This window comes from Nymphaea colorata, chromosome 2 (assembly GCF_008831285.2).
Source record: "Nymphaea colorata isolate Beijing-Zhang1983 chromosome 2, ASM883128v2, whole genome shotgun sequence".
Taxonomy (NCBI): Eukaryota; Viridiplantae; Streptophyta; class Magnoliopsida; order Nymphaeales; family Nymphaeaceae; genus Nymphaea; species Nymphaea colorata.
The window spans coordinates 17,444,120-17,461,986 of record NC_045139.1 but is presented as its reverse complement, the minus strand read 5'-3'; the positions used below and the strand labels follow the sequence as shown (position 1 = coordinate 17,461,986).

Sequence of the window (17,867 nt, the reverse complement as noted above, 5' to 3'; positions counted from 1 at the left end):
TCATAGTAGAGATGAATGATTATGGAATATAATTTTCTTCTTGAGGTTTTATCTGCACAAATTGGGGGTACTCCATATGTATATATACCTTATGGACAGATGATTATTTTATATTTTGTATCAATAAAAACTATAGCAAAAAAGTGTGTTTTGTCTTAAAAACCTTAGCCACTCAATTGGTTTTACAAATGCATTGCGGTTGTTTTTAGCGATAGAAAATGAAAAAGTAACCATTAGTCCTGACTAATTATATATATATATATATATTAAGAAAAAGGATTTCTTTGATATCAATTTTTCCGTAACAGCATTTACGAGTGTTCCATACACGATGGTTTAGCCAGTAAACTTTTATTGTTCACCTGAAAGTCGTTATTTAAGCTAATTTTGTTAAGTAGACACCTTTCGTTCCAATAAAATAACATAAATGCATTAAGAAAATGGGAATTGACTTGATGGATTTGTAGTATTTCTAAATAACATAACCTTCCTTTCAGTTACATAAAGAATTACTTCAACTACGATCACTTGAAAATAAATTATTTACATGCCATAGGGCCGCTTTCCCCATCTACGTCTCAATCGAATCTGCAATTCCATGAGCGAATACATGAACCATGTCTTTACGTGATTCCTGTTCGACTAGATGCCAACCTAGTGACGTTAAGGTTGAGTTTGATCCTGCTTGGATCTCAAATCTAAAAGAATTTCAAATCCATGGAAGCTACCCCAAATGTGGATTCAAATCCGCACTTTAATGTAAAAAGTGGGGTGAAATCGGATTGGAGGGGTTCGGACTTGAAAACAGCGGATTTCAGATCCATGGTGTTCTGTTCTGAGATCACCTTATATCCGTGATAATTAAACACAACCTGAGTGTCTACGACTTGTTCTAGACGTGGTAACTTAGAAAGGTTTGACGCAAATAGCTCCGCGAGCATATGGTAAGAGACTAATTGCTGGTGTTTTTTTCTTGATGTAGGTGTCGATCTCCTATTTAAAGATACTAGCCTCGAGGTTTTATGCCTACAAAGTCTCTTGGCTTGAGCTCTCTTTTTTCACATCACCAACCACATGTTCTTAGTCCATATAATTTACCAAATCAAGTTCTCAGGAGAAAAAGGAAATGATATTAGTCTTGGTGATGGATGAGTTGGGCAAGGAAGGATGCATGCCATATCCATATCCAACTTCTTTGTATCACAAAATCTGGATTTGATTTGACAATGAAAAAATTTGGTGGGGCTTCTTAAAACTGGGGAGATGTGAGAGGATAATGGTAAAACGAAAGAAGAGTGGATCGAAGGGGCTTTGACGCCCTTTCACTGGTTATTAAAATGCTCGATTTGGTCGTAGAAATGAGAACGGGGTTTAAGATCTAAATGAGAAGAACAAGTTTTTCTAAGAAGTTATTTCACCGGGTATGGACCTGGTCTGATCCACTTTATTATATAAGATCCAGGATGGTCCTTTATCATAGTTCGGGTGATAAGATCCAAATGAGAAGATCAAGTTTTTATAGGAAGTTATTGTGCCGGGTAGGGATGTGGTCCTATCCATTTTATTACATAAGATCCGAGATGGTCTTTTATTGCAGTTCGGGTAAACAGACTTAAGACTCAGACCCGAACCATGGATTCCGGAGTTACATATTGCCGGGCGAAGGAAGGGTCAATTCCGTACTTGCTCCATTTCTTGTGTACATTTTCGTAAATTAATATCTCTGGCTGCGAATTCACGCCACCTTTCCGCGGCCTATAAATAAATATGGAGCTCCTCCTCCCAGTTTTTCTTTACCGGGAAAAAAGAGAACGGAGGAAGAAGTGATGATGGCGGAGAAGGTCAGAGCGTCGCACCTGCTGATAAAGCACCAGGGGTCGAGGAGGCCGGCTTCATGGAAGGATCCGGACGGCCGGAGGATCAAGAGCACCACCAAGGAGCAGGCCATCGCGCAACTGAAGACCATGCGGGAGGAGATCCTCAGCGGCCGCGCCCAGTTCGAGGACCTCGCTTCCCGCTACTCCGATTGCAGCTCCGCCAAGCGCGGCGGCGACCTAGGTGAGAATTAGGTTATCCTTGTTCCTCAGTACCTAAGGAGACCGCCATGTTCTTTTCTCTTTATTCCTTAACCATTGTGTGGTTCTCTTTGTCTCGAGGGTTTGTCTCTCTCTTGTTACTTTGGCGATTGATACGAGTCCTTTAGGTTTAGTCTATTTTTCTTTTTGGTGAATTAATGGGTTTAAGTAATCATTCTCGTTGATTGTGTCGTATGGGATTTCTAGTTCTCCCGCCGTGAAGTCATGGTCATGTGTGATATCTTGTTGAGAACTTTGATCTGCATATTGCGTCACGTGACCCGAAAAGAGGGCTATTGTCCGGTATACGTCTTAAGAAGGAAGGGTTTATGAGTTGGGTTGCTTTTTTTTTTTTTGTGGTGTGAAAGATGGACGAGTGAATAGTAGGACGACTTGGGCTTTTACAGGTTTTCTTTTCTTGATCGTTTGTTTGTAAGGTCACTTTTGGGTACGATAAAAAGAAGAAGGAGGAAGAAACTGCCTTGGGGATTGGAAGTGGAGACCAATTGAATGACTACAATTTCTTCTTTTCTCTAAATTGATGTCGTGGCCAAACCCTAGACGCCTTTTTGGCCACGAAGGGAGCATTCATGAAGTGCAAGCAAGAAACGAATCCATGCCTGGTTTACCTTTTTTCTTTGTATTCTGCGGCTAAAAGTAGCACTGAGAAGTACCACTTACACGCCATGGTTATCCCTTTTTTCTTATGAGGTGTTCATGGAGAAGATTTTCTCAAATTGGATAGTAACGGCGAAAAACTCCATTGTTGACTCTTGAGGGGACCAAGTTAACTTCTATACTCAAGCCAGTCAAACACAGATTTTGTATTTCCGATTTTCCCAAGTTTGAGGTGTTCCTGACCATATTAGGTGCAGGAACAAATGGAATAATATTTTGGTTGGATCAGCGTCATTGCAAACTTGAGCGTGGAGGCATATTCTGTGCCTCTAAGTTTACCATTCTTCTGTTATCCTTCAATTCTGTTAAACGGCCCATTCTATTTGGATGTCCTATTGCTTGGTGTATGTATGACTAGCGACTCTTTTGAGGTCCAACCAACCAAAATTAGTGTCTGTAAGTTCTGAAGAACCATACATTTGTGGACATGTTGAATATTAATTAATGCCATAGACTTTCTTTATTCTGGCATGAAATGATTTATTATTAACATGGCACTACTTACTTATGAACGTATGTATGACTAGTGACTCTTTTGAGGTCCAACCAACCAAAATTAGTGTCTGCAAGTTCTGAAGAACCATACATTTGTGGACATGTTGAATATTAATTAATGCCATAGACTTTCTTTATTCTGGCATGAAATGATTTATTATTAACATGGCACTACTTATTATGAAAGTGGTGAATTTGCTGAAGCCTGTCGATGATATTTAGTGCAAAGTTCCTTCTTTTAGTTCAGGATTCTGGCTTTTCATCACCATGAAAGATTTCTTATCTTTAGTGAGGTTCGTGCATTAGAATTGTTGGTTAACAAGGCAGTATATTATTCATTATGTCTCATGCTGGTAATTCAAATGAGTACAATCTAAACCCGTTGACGAATCACCAAACATTGATTCATTTTCGTGTAGAGGCAAAAAACTGGCGAGGAACATGAATTCTTCTGAGAATGTAAATACATGAAACAATAGAAAAATAAAGTAAAAAAGTATTAGTATTGTAAAATATAATAAAATTGAAAAAAATATGCCATATAAGATATATAATGCTTCAGGTTCTTAGCTTCTTGAAAATACTGAAAATTGTAATAACACTAAACATATGATACTGGTTTCGTAATGTCTTCCACCATTCTGTGACATCGAATATGGTGCTTGATTTATTGTTTAACATAAAAAAGGTTGAGAAGACTGGAGCAACATAATCGGAATGGTTTCATTCTATACCTTGTAGTGGTTGCGAAAACAGTATCTTGGGTTCATATATCTTTGAGTAGTTTATAACTTATAAGAGGTTTAGTGCCAGATCAGGATCGTAATGTCCCACTAGTTGGTTATGTAACGTTCTTACAATCTAGTCCTTGTAGAGTTATTCATGCCACGTTTTTGCAATCTAGTCCTTATTGAATTATTCATGCCAGATCGTTTATCAGCATATTATAATGCTTTCTGATATGTATAAGCAGTCAATGGATGGTTGGGAGTATGAATTTGAATTTAGATCCCATGTTCTCACAGTACTTCAGGTTGAGCTTGGTTAGTTCAAATGCTTTTTTCATGGTTTCACATTGTGAGATGCCTAACAGGTTAAACCGATAAAGTTTTATGTTGCTTAGAAGTGACAGGTGAAATCAATATGATACATCCCCAAATCTAGTTTTACGATTGTAGACCTAGATACGGCTCTATGTCGTACATTGTGGTACAATATAATGTGTATCTTAGGTTATAACTTTAATGGAATTTAAAATGCACCGCATTTTTGTTTCTCTCTTTTGGAGTTCAAGGTCTCACATATTACCTGAAGGTTGGTTTCGAGGAATGTCAGGAGCTGCCTTGTGCATTTGAAGCAAAAAGAGTAAAATTTTGGTGCTGATTTTGTACCTAAATGATGGTTTGTGGAGTCTAAAGGCAGAAATCTGTAGGATTTCTGATTCTAGATTGCATCTGGGTTAGACTGCATGTTTATTGGGTAGCTTGGAGTTTGCGCTAAAACTTATTTTCTGGCATAAGCATTCGTTCTGTTGAGAGACACCTGGTTCAATATATTCCGATATTTGAGGTGGATTTTTATTGATTGGATTACAGGTCATTAAGACCAGATCAGACCTGATTACAAGTCTTGTAAGAGTGAGAGAATAGTCGCATATTTCTGCACTAAGGAGCAAAAGACTTAGGATTAGTGATGAATCATTTAATGTCAATAAAGATGAAGAGGCTTGAAATTTTAGGTTGATTAGCTTTGGGAAGGGCGCTTGGACTTACTATTAGGCTTAATATGATATTATAAGCCTTTCTCCCGTTGACTGTTCTATGCAAATTTAGAGCATCTTATTTGACTGGTCCTTCGTTTGTTTGTGCAACCATAGAAGAATTACAAGATGGGCAGATTCAGAAAGTTCACTGGTGCTTCTTCTCTTCTGGAGTCTAGGTTTTAGCGTCTCTTCACATATTGGTGTTGGATGTTAGCTGTAGCAAGTACTTTTGGACATTGCATGTGATCATACCCCAGCTCTTAGTGGATGTACATTCTTTTGCGTGCTCCTTTATTGAAGGCTTGATTCTCGTTGCGAGCAGTATTATCAATATTGCCTGGGAATTGGCTCGAGTCTGCCTATTCGAACCAAATCAATATGGTGTTACCGATTTGAAACACCACTGACTGAATGATGCAAGGTGTTATTTTTGTTGTTGTTTGCATTTTATTTTTTTCCCAAAAATATGCCTTTTGATTTTTAAAAGATTAACATAACATTTCAAAGATTACTAATTTTGACTCCGGTTTGATTCATCTGATTCACCGAATCTTCCTGCCTATCTAATTGATTCAGAAACCAATTTTTCTGATACTGGTTAGACGTCTTTTTGATGGTATCGGCGGCCTGCATTCTCTTAGCTAAACTTGAAAGGAAAAGAACTCTTATAACTTTTCCGAGCTTGAATGCCATATTTCATTTTTTGTAAGGTGTCCCGACATAAAATGTATCTATCTCACTTATGTGTACGGTGGGGCACTTCATATAATTGGGATAAAAATTGTTTCTGCCAGCTCAAAATACTTATAGGTTCTGGGTATTTTATACTCCATTTACTGGAAATTTCTGGAATAATTCTTGTTTATTCGGGGAATCAGTGTTAAAGGCGGCATGTTTGCCTGCAGGTTCTTTTGGTAGAGGACAGATGCAGAAGCCATTTGAGGAAGCTACGTTTGCACTTCAGGTCGGCGAGATCAGCGACATTGTGGATACCGACAGTGGTGTTCACATCATATTGAGAACCAGCTGAGGTGTCGGAAATGTAGCTGCGTTGCATCCTTGTGAAACAGTCGCTGCAGGCACTCTCCGTGTGGGGATATCCCCACTTAGCAGTGGACTATTATTTTGGTTTCGTTGATCGACTGACTTGTGCTCACCTTCTTTTGAAAACATAAGATGGATTATTTCATAAAGCTATTGAAAAATCTGTAGTGCTGTTACTTTGATATTGGCTGGATAAAGGAAAAGTAAGGTTCCTTGAACCCTCTTGAGAAGTTTACTGTCTTGTTCTCAAACTATGGTTTGCAGTTCACGATGGATATTTAGCGTAGACAACGAGCCTGTAGTGGCAGAAACTAGCCATCATTCCTTGTCATTGTTCAAAAATTTCGATGGTAGTTACGCCATTCGATTAGTAATCTATGATGCAAACTTATTTTCAAGGCCAGTTGAAAGGTTACAAAGACAGTTGAATTGCATCATTCTACCACCCTAAAATGGACCGATAGATGGTTCTTGCATTCTAGAATATACGTCAAGGGCCCTGGCCCGTGGGCAATAAAGGATGCCCGTTGCCCTCTCTTCTTCTCTTGTAAAAATAGGGCGTACTTCGCGGGTCATGATGCCAACAGAAGGGGCAAGAGATGAACATAAATTTCAAAATTTGGAACTAAAAATCTTTTCAATATGAATGCCAGGATTTTTAAAATTTAACATTAAGGCAAATCCCGGTGCATACCATGTTTTAATTCTAAATCACTCGAATTTATGAATTTCCTGATACGGGCCGTACTCTTTTGCTGTTAATTGTCATGTATAGGAAACTACCTTCAAAAGTTCCCCTAGACCCAGGTAAAAGGAAAGAGTGCCCTGTAAATAAATGAAAGCGATAGCCTTCGTCTCATTTCATGGGCCAGCACTTGTGAGCCTGCAAAGACAAGACAGAGAACTGCAACGATCTAATTTCTCAAATTGATTGGCTTGAACATATGGTGCCCCTGTTAAACGTTGATAGCTCCTCCATCAGGAAGATCCAAAAAGTGGAAGGATGATTTTGTAATTAGAGTCAATTGTCCCGGATGAAAGTTTCAAAGAAGAAAAAAAATTAATGGAAACAAAATAACCGGAAATTGCGAGTCCTAGCCATTTGTTTAAGTTCTGAAATATATAAGAGATGGACAGAAACGCAAATGAAATTTCACCAGAAATCAATCTCATAAATACTGTTTTTAACCATCAATTCCCAGAAATTAGTGTTTGTACAAGTATACCGTGGCTCTTCAGCCATCATCTTTGTCTTGAGAATCTTGGTTTCTTGCTCCTACTCTTCCCTCGGGGTAAAGCAGCTATGTGAATTACCATTAATTTCTGAAACCAAACGTCGGGCTTATGTTGAAACACTTCCTCTTCAGAATGTCTTGCAGGCACTACTGAAGAACTGATGTCGCCTGATGCATCCATATTGAATATGAAAAACTGAACTTGAACGGGTAAAAATGAAGCGGTACAACAGAGACCACGGTTACCCTTTCATGGATCCGTCTTCTGAGGTACTTGAGTTTGTCAAAACAATCACAAGGATAAGCAAAGACTCATCCACAGGTCATTTCATTATTTCATAGAAAGCTGATGGATGAAACAAATGGCACAGTTTCTCAACAGCTGAATCAGTTCGTTCTTCATCCTGCAAGAATTCATGTTTGCATACCTTATACATTGTACAGGTTTAGAAGCCAAATGAGTCAGTAGCATGAGAGTCCCTCTTGAAGTCCCAACAGGTATAAGGTGAACGAACAACGAAGTGCCCAAATATGTGCATGTTCTATTATCAATAAAACGTTCAGAGAAGTGAACTGATTATGCTCAATAAAAACGTCATAATCCACAAAAGACTTTACCTATCTGAGTAGGTAAGTATCCAAGTTGAAGATGCGCAAGATAATACCAAGGGCAGATGGCCTTTGCTAACAAAACGCTGAAGTATTAAGAAACTTTCCTTGTAATATCATGAACGAATAGTCAGAACAGAATGTGCTAACACCTCTTATGCCAGCAACAACTGTCCAAAAGACTTGGTGGTTTTGCAAATTTGCTCACAACTAAAGAAAAGAAAATAAAAGATTGCTATTGTAAGCATTCTTAAGGACTTTCTATGTGGTTTCAACTTTCAATGACCTATGCAACAAACGAGTGCACCTCTACATGCATCAATGGTCTTAGCTGTAAACTTGTATGTGAAGTGTCTTTGGGAACTTTTACTCCCTTGAATTAATAACCTAAAATGGATGTCTCCCTTGTACCTCACTTGTCAGCGTACCATTTGTGATTAGTTTGAATATCTCCAAATCAGGGTTATCCATTTGACAGTTCTCTCTCCCTCAGGTTGATTGTCATATGCATGCTAAAACGTTGAACTCCATGCTATACTGCTCCTATGAAAATGTGCCTACTATCTTCATCTAATGGACATTTTAGCTACTCTAAGAAAGAGAATGTTCTATTCCAATCCCTTGAATAACCATTTTATTGCGAAGCCAAAGTTGGAAATGGGAAGCTGCTTTGGATTGAAAAAGACAAATAACCTTGCAAATTCACTGTACCTTCCCGTTGAAAGTAATTATGCATTGCCCAGTCCTTGACGTACGATAGCACCCTGTCAAACAGAAAAGAGATTTCCTTGCACAATGAACATTGATGACAAGCTTCACACATTCCTTCCTGTGAAAATTTAGGATGAGAATTTACCTATGCAAACATCTGGAAATTCACTGCATATTTTTGACAAAGGTTGTGCAATTTCTATCTACAAAATGTTAGAAATTGAAGTTAATAGATCTAACAGGCATATTTGAGTGAACCAAGCTGGATGAATGTTATTATATCCTCCATAAATAATGTACCATTAAACAAGCCCAATTGCCAAATAATTACATAATCGAACATATAGAAATCACTAAAACCAAAACATCAACAGACAAGAAAGATGATTTCATATGAAACAGTTGATGCCAAGTCACAACTAGGTATTTACCAAATCACACCAATTCAGAGCACTGATAGCAGAAACTAGCAGTGTTACATTTGCAACTATTTCAAGGAAAGAAACCACTTGCTTAAATGAAAAAAAAAATGAACTTGAACATTTTTCAAAGTTTTAAACATCTAAACAATCCGGAAAGAAATTCTCATGAGCCATCACCCAGTCAAAGGCTTGTATTAAAGAAGGAAAATGTGCACCTCCCTTTTCTGAAATACATAAGCAGGCAGCATTTGCCTCGGGTATCACCTTTCAAGCCACCATTTGACTAATTTATATGGGCCAAAGGTACTGCTACATTTGCAAGTAAACAGGGTAATCATACGACTCCACCATCCTCAAACCTATCTTCAGTAACTTTTGAAGAAGATCTTTATCAAACAATGTAAAAACTAAGATAAGCCCCTTATTACAACATAGGCACATCTACAAGTAGGTCATGAATTGGAGGTGAGGGGAAAAGCGGAGACAATAAATGAATAAATAATGCATGCAATACACTTCGTAGCGTAGTTATTCGCCAATTATACAAAAGTCAAACTGTCAAACCCCAAAAAGTATCCTTGTCGCTCACCTGAATGGTTGTGAGAACCCTAAAAAGTACCCTTATACATGTTCTATGGTGATTTGCTTGCAGCAAGTTTAACAATTTACTGAAATAATTACCCAATAAAAGACAGCAGAAATGAAAGGCACGTGCATTCCCATCCACAAGCTCAGGCAACATTAAACAAATTTAGCAAAGGTGTATGAAGCAGCAACATGCAGATCAAAAACATACATTTGTATAAAATATATAAAACTTGGTGCACGAATTCAGTACGTTCAATTATGTGTCAGCACTAAAGTTCTTATTCCTCAAAAAGTTGCTGTAAAGGAAGTAGCAAGAAATGAGAAGCACATCTTCAGCAAATTTATTTTAAGACAGAAACCTCGACTACTTGATACAGGACACAAATTATTGAAAACTGCAATATCCAACGATAGTGGCTTTAAAATTTAAAAGTAATAATAGACCATCAACCCTAGAAGAAAATAAAACCTAACACTGTCGGAGAAACTTCCAATAGAAAATAAAGCTTCCTATACAAGGTATTTAAGTGTCTAACACAACAGTCCTCCACATCTCTTATGCATACATGAAAACATGCATAAACATAAAAATAGAATTCCAGTACCAAACAAATCAGAAACTGTTCAAGAACCATTGAAGCAAGTTCAGAGCTATACATCAGAAAGTGTAGTTTGCAATTGCTTCGTGACAAATGGTGCCATTGGCACCAGAATCTTGTTTGTGTTGGACAGTTCAAGCAAACAGCTCCACTGTTTTTCCAGCTCATCATCATTTGTAGCAGAGAGAATTATCACATTTTGACATTTAATCTGCATAAACTTGCTAGTGATTAGAAATCACTACACTGGAAGATACATGGCAGAAGAAAACGTTATCATCAGGATGTCTACGGAACATTAAAAATCAGTCCGATATCCCACAAAGGTACAAGGGAAACCATTAGCTTTTCCAAACAAAAGGGAAAAAAGGAAAGAAATCAGCCAGTCATTTGGCACTGCCACATAAACAAATAAAGGAACAAGGAAATAACAAAAGAAAACTAGGGTTTTCATTAAACAATCTTCACCAAAACCCAAAATGAATCACACATCCCACTTAAATAGCCTAAAATGGATCTGGATTCAAAACAAAACTCTGCAAATAAGAGTCAAGACAGACATAAAATGGACCCTCCACAAGATCTGTTCCCGACATACCAGCCCTGTGTCATTCTCCTTGAGCTGAAGAAACGACGAAGGTGGACGACTCATGTTCATCTGGTCCAACACTGATGCATTTGATCAAAATCGTGCTGCCAAAAGATCTGGGTGATAGCATATGAATTTGGATTTTGTGCTTAAGGGAATACAGACACATAAAATGGACCCTCTACAATCCAAAGCTGAAACTCACCATGCGCCCCTGATCCCAATCTCGTTACGGATATTTAAAATATGTAAAGGCACACACACATGTATATATATATTTATTTATTATGTTTCATTTACAAAATAGGACGCTTTTTGGGAAAAGGAAAACGGACGAGAGAGTTTCATGCATTTCGTTAGGAATTTGGATTTAAGTCCTTTAAAAATGAACAACATGAGTTTTAAGGTTTTGGTATTTTATGAGGCGGAGGTTTCAATGCATAATGGTAAGATAAAATACTCCTCCTCTAAACCAAATAAATAATTGAAGTTGAACGTTGCCCCAATAAGCACTAAATAAATAATTGAACTTGAACGTTGCCCCAATAAGCACTATTACTAAGGTAGATCATAGTGTGAATCAACTAATTTTTTATTGAATGTTGTAACCAATTCAAAAGGGTCGAACAATTGGTCAAATTTTTGTAAGGTTGGTCCGAATCGATGTTCAACAACTGATTGAGCTGAATAATTGACCCTTAACAAATCTCAGCTCCACAACAAACAACCTAGCTTTAAGGAGGGCAGAGCCAAGGTAGGACTCGCATGAGCCATGGCCCCACCTCAGATTTTTTTTTTAAATTTTACATGTAAATTTTAAAAAATTTCACTTGCTCCATGTAAAAAGTTTGCAAATTGATATTTTGATCCTAGTCAACATTTAGGAACTTTAATTCGACACTTCTCAAAAAAAATTTCTCGCTCTGCCTTTGACATAAAAGGAAGTTTCGCTAGTACCATAAACCTAGGGAATGGTATGTTAATGGTAAATTACTCTTTCGTTAGTCAAACTATATATATATATATATATATATATATATATATATATATATATATATATATATATATATATATATATTTATTTATTAAGGACCATACTATAGCAATGCTTTTATCCCTCATATTTCTGATACGTGGATCTAAAGCCGGCCCTTGTCTTATTCCAATGAGGTCAAAAACTTTGGGAACGTACACATGTATAAGTTTTACATGTTATGGGTCATCATACACTCGGCCACGTTTATTTCTCTTGGATTTAAGATCTGTGGATCTGAAGTCCGATCTTCCCCATATCGAATCTCAAATCCATAGTTTTTTTTACAAATGGTGGATCTGATATCAACCTCTTATCAAATAATGTACCAAGGTTTTAAAAATCAAATCTAAAAGCTAAAGGAGGAAATTCAGACACCATGATTTGTCTTTTTTTTTGTTCTACTGTATTTGGGCATTGATCATGCAAATTTCATGTTTTTTTTTCTGTTGAAGAGTTTGTGTATTAATTTTTTATTTTATTGATTTTTTATCAATATAGAACACATTTTGTAGTCGATTTAATTTCCAAAGGGCTGTGGATTCCGATTCGGTTTGCCGATTTGCTCAAAACGTTAAGCGTTTTTAACGTAAAAAAGATCTGAAGCAGCTGGACGGAGGGGTTTAGGGTTTTCTCCTCTCTCTCCCGCCATCGTAAAAAACAAAGGTGGTGGCGGCCCGTGTCGAGTCGGTGACTCTCTCTCTCTCTCTCTCTCTCCAAATCCATTCTTGTGTTTCCTTGTATGGTGTGTCTCATCCTTCGCGTGGAGTTGTGAAATAAAGGAATCAAACCTAACTGTTCTTGTTTCTCCAGCAGGATCTACTCATATTGGGGATTAGTAATAGCTGCTTGTTGGTCTCGAAATTTATGTCCTATTCTTTGTCAATTTTTATTTCTTGGTTCCCGAGTGATGCATTTGCTCATCCGTTTGCTAGCATATTTGGATTATAGCCCCTTGAGTACTTTGCACAATGTGTGTTTGTGCGGACAATGTGCTAGGATAGTAGCCTTATGGAATGATAGTAGATAAAAACTAGAGTGGGTATCGTTGCGTTTGCAGGAAAAAAGGAATGGGAAAGAGAAGCTTGTACTAAGTTGAACTAGACTTGATTTTTAGCTTGCAAATGCATGAGATAGAGCTTGATGTCTAACTGAATCGAAGAACAAACTTGAAAGCTGCAAGTTTTCCACTTTTCAAGAAAAATGAATTGGACACCTTTAAAATGTCATGACCCTTGACATGAAACATGGAGCATCTGTAGAGAGCCATTTGCTTTGATATGTCTTGATCTAGTCAATTCTTATTTGATGTTTCTAACTTCATAGTGATGCTCAAGAACAAATTTTCGCTTGCACTTGACATCAGAAGTAGGATAATTTAACTCTTGCAGATAGGAATGCTGTACATAATTGGGCTGGGTTTGGGCGATGAGAACGATATAACGTCGAAGGGTCTTGAAGCTATCAAGAGATGTGACAAAGTCTATATGGAGGCCTACACTTCTTTGCTCTCCTTCGGTCTCTCCCCATCTGGCCTCTCTTCCTTGGTATCACTAATTTGCTTGTTTCTTCTTGTGTTCTGCTCCTCTTATAATTGATACTTGAAAAATGCAGGATCGTTGAATTGCTTCATTGGATCAAATCCATCTTTCTTCAGTATTTGTGGTTTCATCTTTTTTTTTCTTCTTGACTTCTTATAACCGCGGGAATTTGGAGGCTTTATCGAGCTTTTCTCATGCTGTTTCTGTAGGAAGAACTATATGGAAAGCAAGTTATCCTGGCAGATACAGAGATGGTCGAAGAGGGAGCAGATGCTATACTACTTGAAGCCTCTAAACTGCATGTGGCTTTCCTGGTTGTCGGGGATCCTTTTGGGTATGCCTTATTTCTTTCAGAAATGTTTTGAGGTTATAGTAACGGGTCCTCGTGTTTCTGGTTGTTGACTTTTTCCCTAGTTATCAAGTTATGTCTTTTGTCTTTGCTTTGTGGGTGTGTGTGTGTATGTGCATTCTGATTTCTGACTTCTATGTACCATAGCGTGTTAATGAATAAACTGTTGGATAGTGGCTATCAGCCCTACCCGATCACGTTCATAACATAGAAGGGGTCCACTCACAGTTCTCAAACAAATTGTTTTTGGAACATATTTTCAAAACTAAACTTTTATTAAAAAGTTTAGGTTAAGGGTGTAGTAAGCATTCAAAGTTCCGTTGCAGAGTTATTCTTGTGGGAAACTACTTGAGAAGCTTTCTGTTCTGAATATCTTGGTTGAAGCACACTTCCATAGTTGGTGTTCAAGTGCATGGGGTTAGATCTCTTTAACAGCTAGCTGATTGGGGAGTTATAGGATCAGGGAATTTTCCATTAGTTTTTTGTGTCATACTAGATAAGAAGGCATATATAAAAACCTTTTCTTTTGTATTTCAATATCATAATTATTTGTTCTTCAAAATTGAGGTGAGTTGAATAAATAGCTGCAGTTGGTTGTTTTTCTCACATGCAGTGCAGTAGCTATTTTGAGCCTTATTCTGCATCAGTTTGATAATGTCTATAGTTGTCGGGGAGTAAAGTGGCTATATGCTACAGTTGTTGCATATCCTTATGTGCCTACTAAAACACTGAATATTATGAGCAGAGCTACAACTCATGCTGATCTGGTTCTTCGGGCAAAAAAAATAGGTGTAGAAGTTCAGGTGGTTCACAATGCTTCAGTTGTAAATGCTGTTGGAGTTTGTGGCTTGCAACTTTATCGCTATGGTGAGACTGTATCGATCCCATTCTTCACAAAGACATGGAGGCCCGACAGCTTTTACGCAAAGATTAAGAGAAACCGATCACTGGGTTTGCATACTCTTTGTCTGTTAGGTGTGCTTCTTTTTACTGTATTTGTGGAACGTTTTTTAATTGATTCTTTGGGGAAGGTCGATAAAAAATATAGTCATCATACTAAGTACTGAAAGGATGCTTTGAAATTTTGAATTCAGCGTTTTCTTTGTGGGGTGAATAACTTTGGCAATGGGGCCAATGAGTTTCTGGGGCGGCCTAGCTTTGATACCTTGGACAAACTGGAGTTGGAGAAGAATCATTTGTCCTTTTTCATTTTTTTTTTGGGTTAAAAATTAAAACCATGATCATAAAGTTTGTAAGTAACCAGCAGAAAGTTTCTTAAATAATTGCTTGCAAAAAGTTTCTTGTTTCTACTTGACCTTATTTTTGTTTATTTTTCTTGTATATTTTGTTAATATATATAAGCGTGCACACACACACGTGCCACAGCGTTTCCTGCCTGGTGACAATCTAATGTGATGAGCTACATTAATACTTTATTAGCAAATAAACCATAATCAATATGTAACAAGGAAAATAAAGGGCATATATATTCAGTTGGCTAAAAATGCATCATCCAAATTAATATCCGTTGATTTAGATAGGTGAGGTTGTTCATCCAAATTAATGCTAAGATGTGAGAGTTTACGTATCTCAGAAATACCCTTTGCATGCTTTAATTACCTGTACCGATAATGATGTTACAATAGCTGAATTGATAAAAAAAAAGTACGCCAATATTCGCAATCTCATGCTTAAATGGATTTAAAGAACAAAAAAATCGAAGTGGTTAAGATGGCCCAAGTTTTAGTTTTCTTTGTGAAATTGTTAACTAAATCATGGACTGTGCTTGGGCTGATCAGAAACTCATATAACACTGCCTTTTGTTATCAAGACGTCTGCAGCATCAGCTTACCTTTTAACGAGGATGCTCCAGCCAGAGATGTTATCCTTTATTTCAGGATATGATTCACACTCACTTGTCTGGGGTAAGCTTGGGTTAGAATTCTTTATATATATATATATATATATATATATATACAACTTGAATGCAGCGGCAACTTATCCAGATATTATATATGGTATGTAAAGTTGGGCGTCTGGAATTTTTCCATCAGAGTTTGGGCTATCGCACAGCTTCAATCAATATACATAGCTAAAGGGAAGTCTTCTGCATCTAAATGTATACAGGTAGGACTTAGGAGGTGGTGACTGCTCAGAGGCTGTCGCAGTTTCTGATCAGTTATTTATCCCATTATTGTGGGATAACCAGGGATATTGCGAACAGTAGGAGGTAGCGGTCTCTTCATGCCTGCTCAGCAGTACGTCATCATCGCTTAGTTCAGCAACATACTGTGAACACCTCTCTCTCTCTCTCTCTCTCTAGCTAACTTTCAGAGAGAGAGAGAGAGAGAGAGAGAGAGAGAGAGAGAGAGAACAATTACATTGTTCAGATGATGGTGAACTGAACACGAATCGAACAAGATCACAGTGGCACACGCGGGAGACACTAAAGAAAGGAGAAGCGAGAGAGGTGGTGGAGAATCGGGTCTGTCATATCCAGATCCAATTTATCCAGCAGCTTTCTATTCTTCTGGCTTCTCCATGCTCTGCTTCCTCCATACATTGAATGCCCTTTCATGGTGATTGCAGATGGATGCAGCAACTGCCCAAGTGTTTGAAATGGTGAAAGCAGGAGAAGAGAGCACACTTAACCAAGAAGAGTTCAACAAGCTGATTATAGAGATACTCACCCATTTGATGCTCAAATTAGAAGGAAACCCAGTGACTGTGTCCTCAAACGCTGTGGTAAATGAACCTATTACCTCAACACTTGTCATCACAGTGAAATCAGCCGGGTGTCGAACGCGAGCGGGCGCGATGGCCACACATGGCAGGCAGTGACGACAGCAAGAAGATGCTCAGTTATATATGAATTATTGGTTGTATTGCATTATATATTATGAACGGTTGTGGTGCATTATTAAGCTTGTAATGGAAGAAGAACCCCTAGAAATAGACCTTTTGTTTCTTTTTGCAAAAGAACGTCTAAAAAAGCTTTTGGTCGGTTCCTAACTTGGGGTTCCCTCTTTCTAGAAACAAGATGCGGCCTGTCCATGAACTCTCAAAAGCATAATTGAATTACTGACAAAGATATGCATCGATTTTGCTTTTCTCTAAGCTTTTCTTGCACATTATTGTGCTTTCTTGATCATTGTTTGAAAGAATTGGGTGTTGTTTACAAGAGGTAGAAGTCAATTGGATCAAGATGCCTAAGCATAAGAGAATCTGAGTATAAAGTGTTCATTTAGATTCTTACCATCTTCAAATCCAACTCTTCCCATGACAGCTTACCATGCAAAGCAAACATCGCAGGCCCCTAATTGTAGTGTAGCCAGGGATTTTGGGTTGAGAGGCACTACTTCAAAAATTCTCAAACAATTTTAAGAGCACCAGTACATACAAACTAGCAAATCATTTAAAGCATCAATATGAAAATAAAGGATCCTTGTCGGCCTGTCTGCCCATACTTACTTACTTCTATATATATATATATATATATATATCCGGTACAATGTCTAGATTAGACGGAGACTGAAGTGAACCGTCCAATGTTATACGTACGAGAAACTATATCATGTGCCGATAATTAAGAAGATATATTAAACTTATTAATTTCTAAAACATACTTCTGATTGTTAAAAAGGCAGGGGATGGACGGACGGGACCATCTAACAAGGAGAAGGAGCAAAGTGGAGAGGGAGATCCGGGGCGCACTCGATTTGGATCCGCTCTTAATCATTGCTACAATGCTATTCCCTTCACCAAGTTGGAAAAACGGAACCCGTCCCGCCGTACACGACCCGGAACCAACCGCACTTCGCTCCGCCTGCTTTCGCTCCTTCCGACGCACCCTACAACATCAACCTTCCTCCCTCTGCCATCAATAAATAACGTATAACGATGGAGCCCCATGATTTCCGTTCCGACATTCCTCCCTTCTCTCTCTCTCTCTCTCTCTCTCTCTTATATACATATATATATATATATATATATATATATATATATATATATATATACTTACTTGATTGCGTATTTTACAAAAAATTAATCTAAAAAAATTATGATTTCTTGAGTTTGGCATCACCAAAGAGGCTTTGATACATGTTGTGTGCTTCAAAACTCAATACATGATCACCA

At 37.8% G+C, this 17,867-nt stretch overlaps 3 protein-coding genes across 8 annotated transcripts; 2 read left to right on the top strand and 1 right to left on the bottom strand.

The window, feature by feature from the left end:
• Positions 1-1,782: 1,782 nt before the first annotated feature.
• Positions 1,783-6,284, top strand: LOC116246634 (peptidyl-prolyl cis-trans isomerase Pin1). Its single transcript, XM_031618429.2, has 2 exons — positions 1,783-2,058; positions 5,916-6,284. Exons 1-2 carry the CDS (start codon positions 1,827-1,829, stop codon positions 6,038-6,040), a joined length of 357 nt encoding a protein of 118 aa, XP_031474289.1. The 5' UTR covers positions 1,783-1,826; the 3' UTR covers positions 6,041-6,284.
• A 937-nt stretch (positions 6,285-7,221) lies between these two features.
• LOC116246750 (uncharacterized) lies at positions 7,222-11,030 on the bottom strand. The gene is made up of 5 exons (XM_031618609.2): positions 10,817-11,030; positions 10,277-10,429; positions 8,755-8,812; positions 8,610-8,662; positions 7,222-7,693 (listed from the first exon to the last, which is right to left on the bottom strand). The coding sequence occupies exons 1-5, from the start codon at positions 10,874-10,876 to the stop codon at positions 7,613-7,615; spliced, it is 405 nt and encodes a 134-aa protein (XP_031474469.1). The 5' UTR covers positions 10,877-11,030; the 3' UTR covers positions 7,222-7,612.
• Positions 11,031-12,456: 1,426 nt separating this feature from the next.
• Positions 12,457-16,740, top strand: LOC116246740 (probable diphthine methyl ester synthase). 6 transcript variants are annotated; one of them, XR_007572586.1, is made up of 5 exons: positions 12,457-13,387; positions 13,591-13,715; positions 14,476-14,705; positions 15,858-16,215; positions 16,320-16,740. XR_007572586.1 is itself a non-coding variant. In XM_050076240.1 (4 exons), the coding sequence occupies exons 1-4, from the start codon at positions 13,238-13,240 to the stop codon at positions 16,346-16,348; spliced, it is 534 nt and encodes a 177-aa protein (XP_049932197.1). In that variant the 5' UTR covers positions 12,457-13,237; the 3' UTR covers positions 16,349-16,732. The 6 variants fall into 6 exon arrangements, 5 of the variants coding, with proteins under 5 accessions (XP_049932197.1, XP_049932198.1, XP_031474449.1 ...); XM_050076240.1 differs by lacking the exon at positions 15,858-16,215 and having other exon boundaries at positions 16,320-16,732; XM_050076241.1 differs by lacking the exon at positions 16,320-16,740 and having other exon boundaries at positions 15,858-16,313.
• Positions 16,741-17,867: the final 1,127 nt, after the last annotated feature.

Excerpts from the sequence above, each read along its gene's own strand:
- LOC116246740 (XM_031618589.2), top strand. The coding sequence starts at position 13,238 with ATGCTGTACATAATTGGGCTGGGTTTGGGCGATGAGAACGATATAACG. Across the intron at positions 13,388-13,590 it reads CATCTGGCCTCTCTTCCTTG|GAAGAACTATATGGAAAGCA; the intron begins GTATCACTAATT and ends CTGTTTCTGTAG. Across the intron at positions 13,716-14,475 it reads GTTGTCGGGGATCCTTTTGG|AGCTACAACTCATGCTGATC; the intron begins GTATGCCTTATT and ends TATTATGAGCAG.
- LOC116246634 (XM_031618429.2), top strand. The coding sequence starts at position 1,827 with ATGATGGCGGAGAAGGTCAGAGCGTCGCACCTGCTGATAAAGCACCAG. Across the intron at positions 2,059-5,915 it reads CAAGCGCGGCGGCGACCTAG|GTTCTTTTGGTAGAGGACAG; the intron begins GTGAGAATTAGG and ends GTTTGCCTGCAG.
- LOC116246750 (XM_031618609.2), bottom strand. The coding sequence starts at position 10,876 with ATGAACATGAGTCGTCCACCTTCGTCGTTTCTTCAGCTCAAGGAGAAT. Across the intron at positions 10,430-10,816 it reads AGGAGAATGACACAGGGCTG|ATTAAATGTCAAAATGTGAT; the intron begins GTATGTCGGGAA and ends AAGTTTATGCAG. Across the intron at positions 7,694-8,609 it reads TAATTACTTTCAACGGGAAG|GATGAAGAACGAACTGATTC; the intron begins GTACAGTGAATT and ends GAATTCTTGCAG.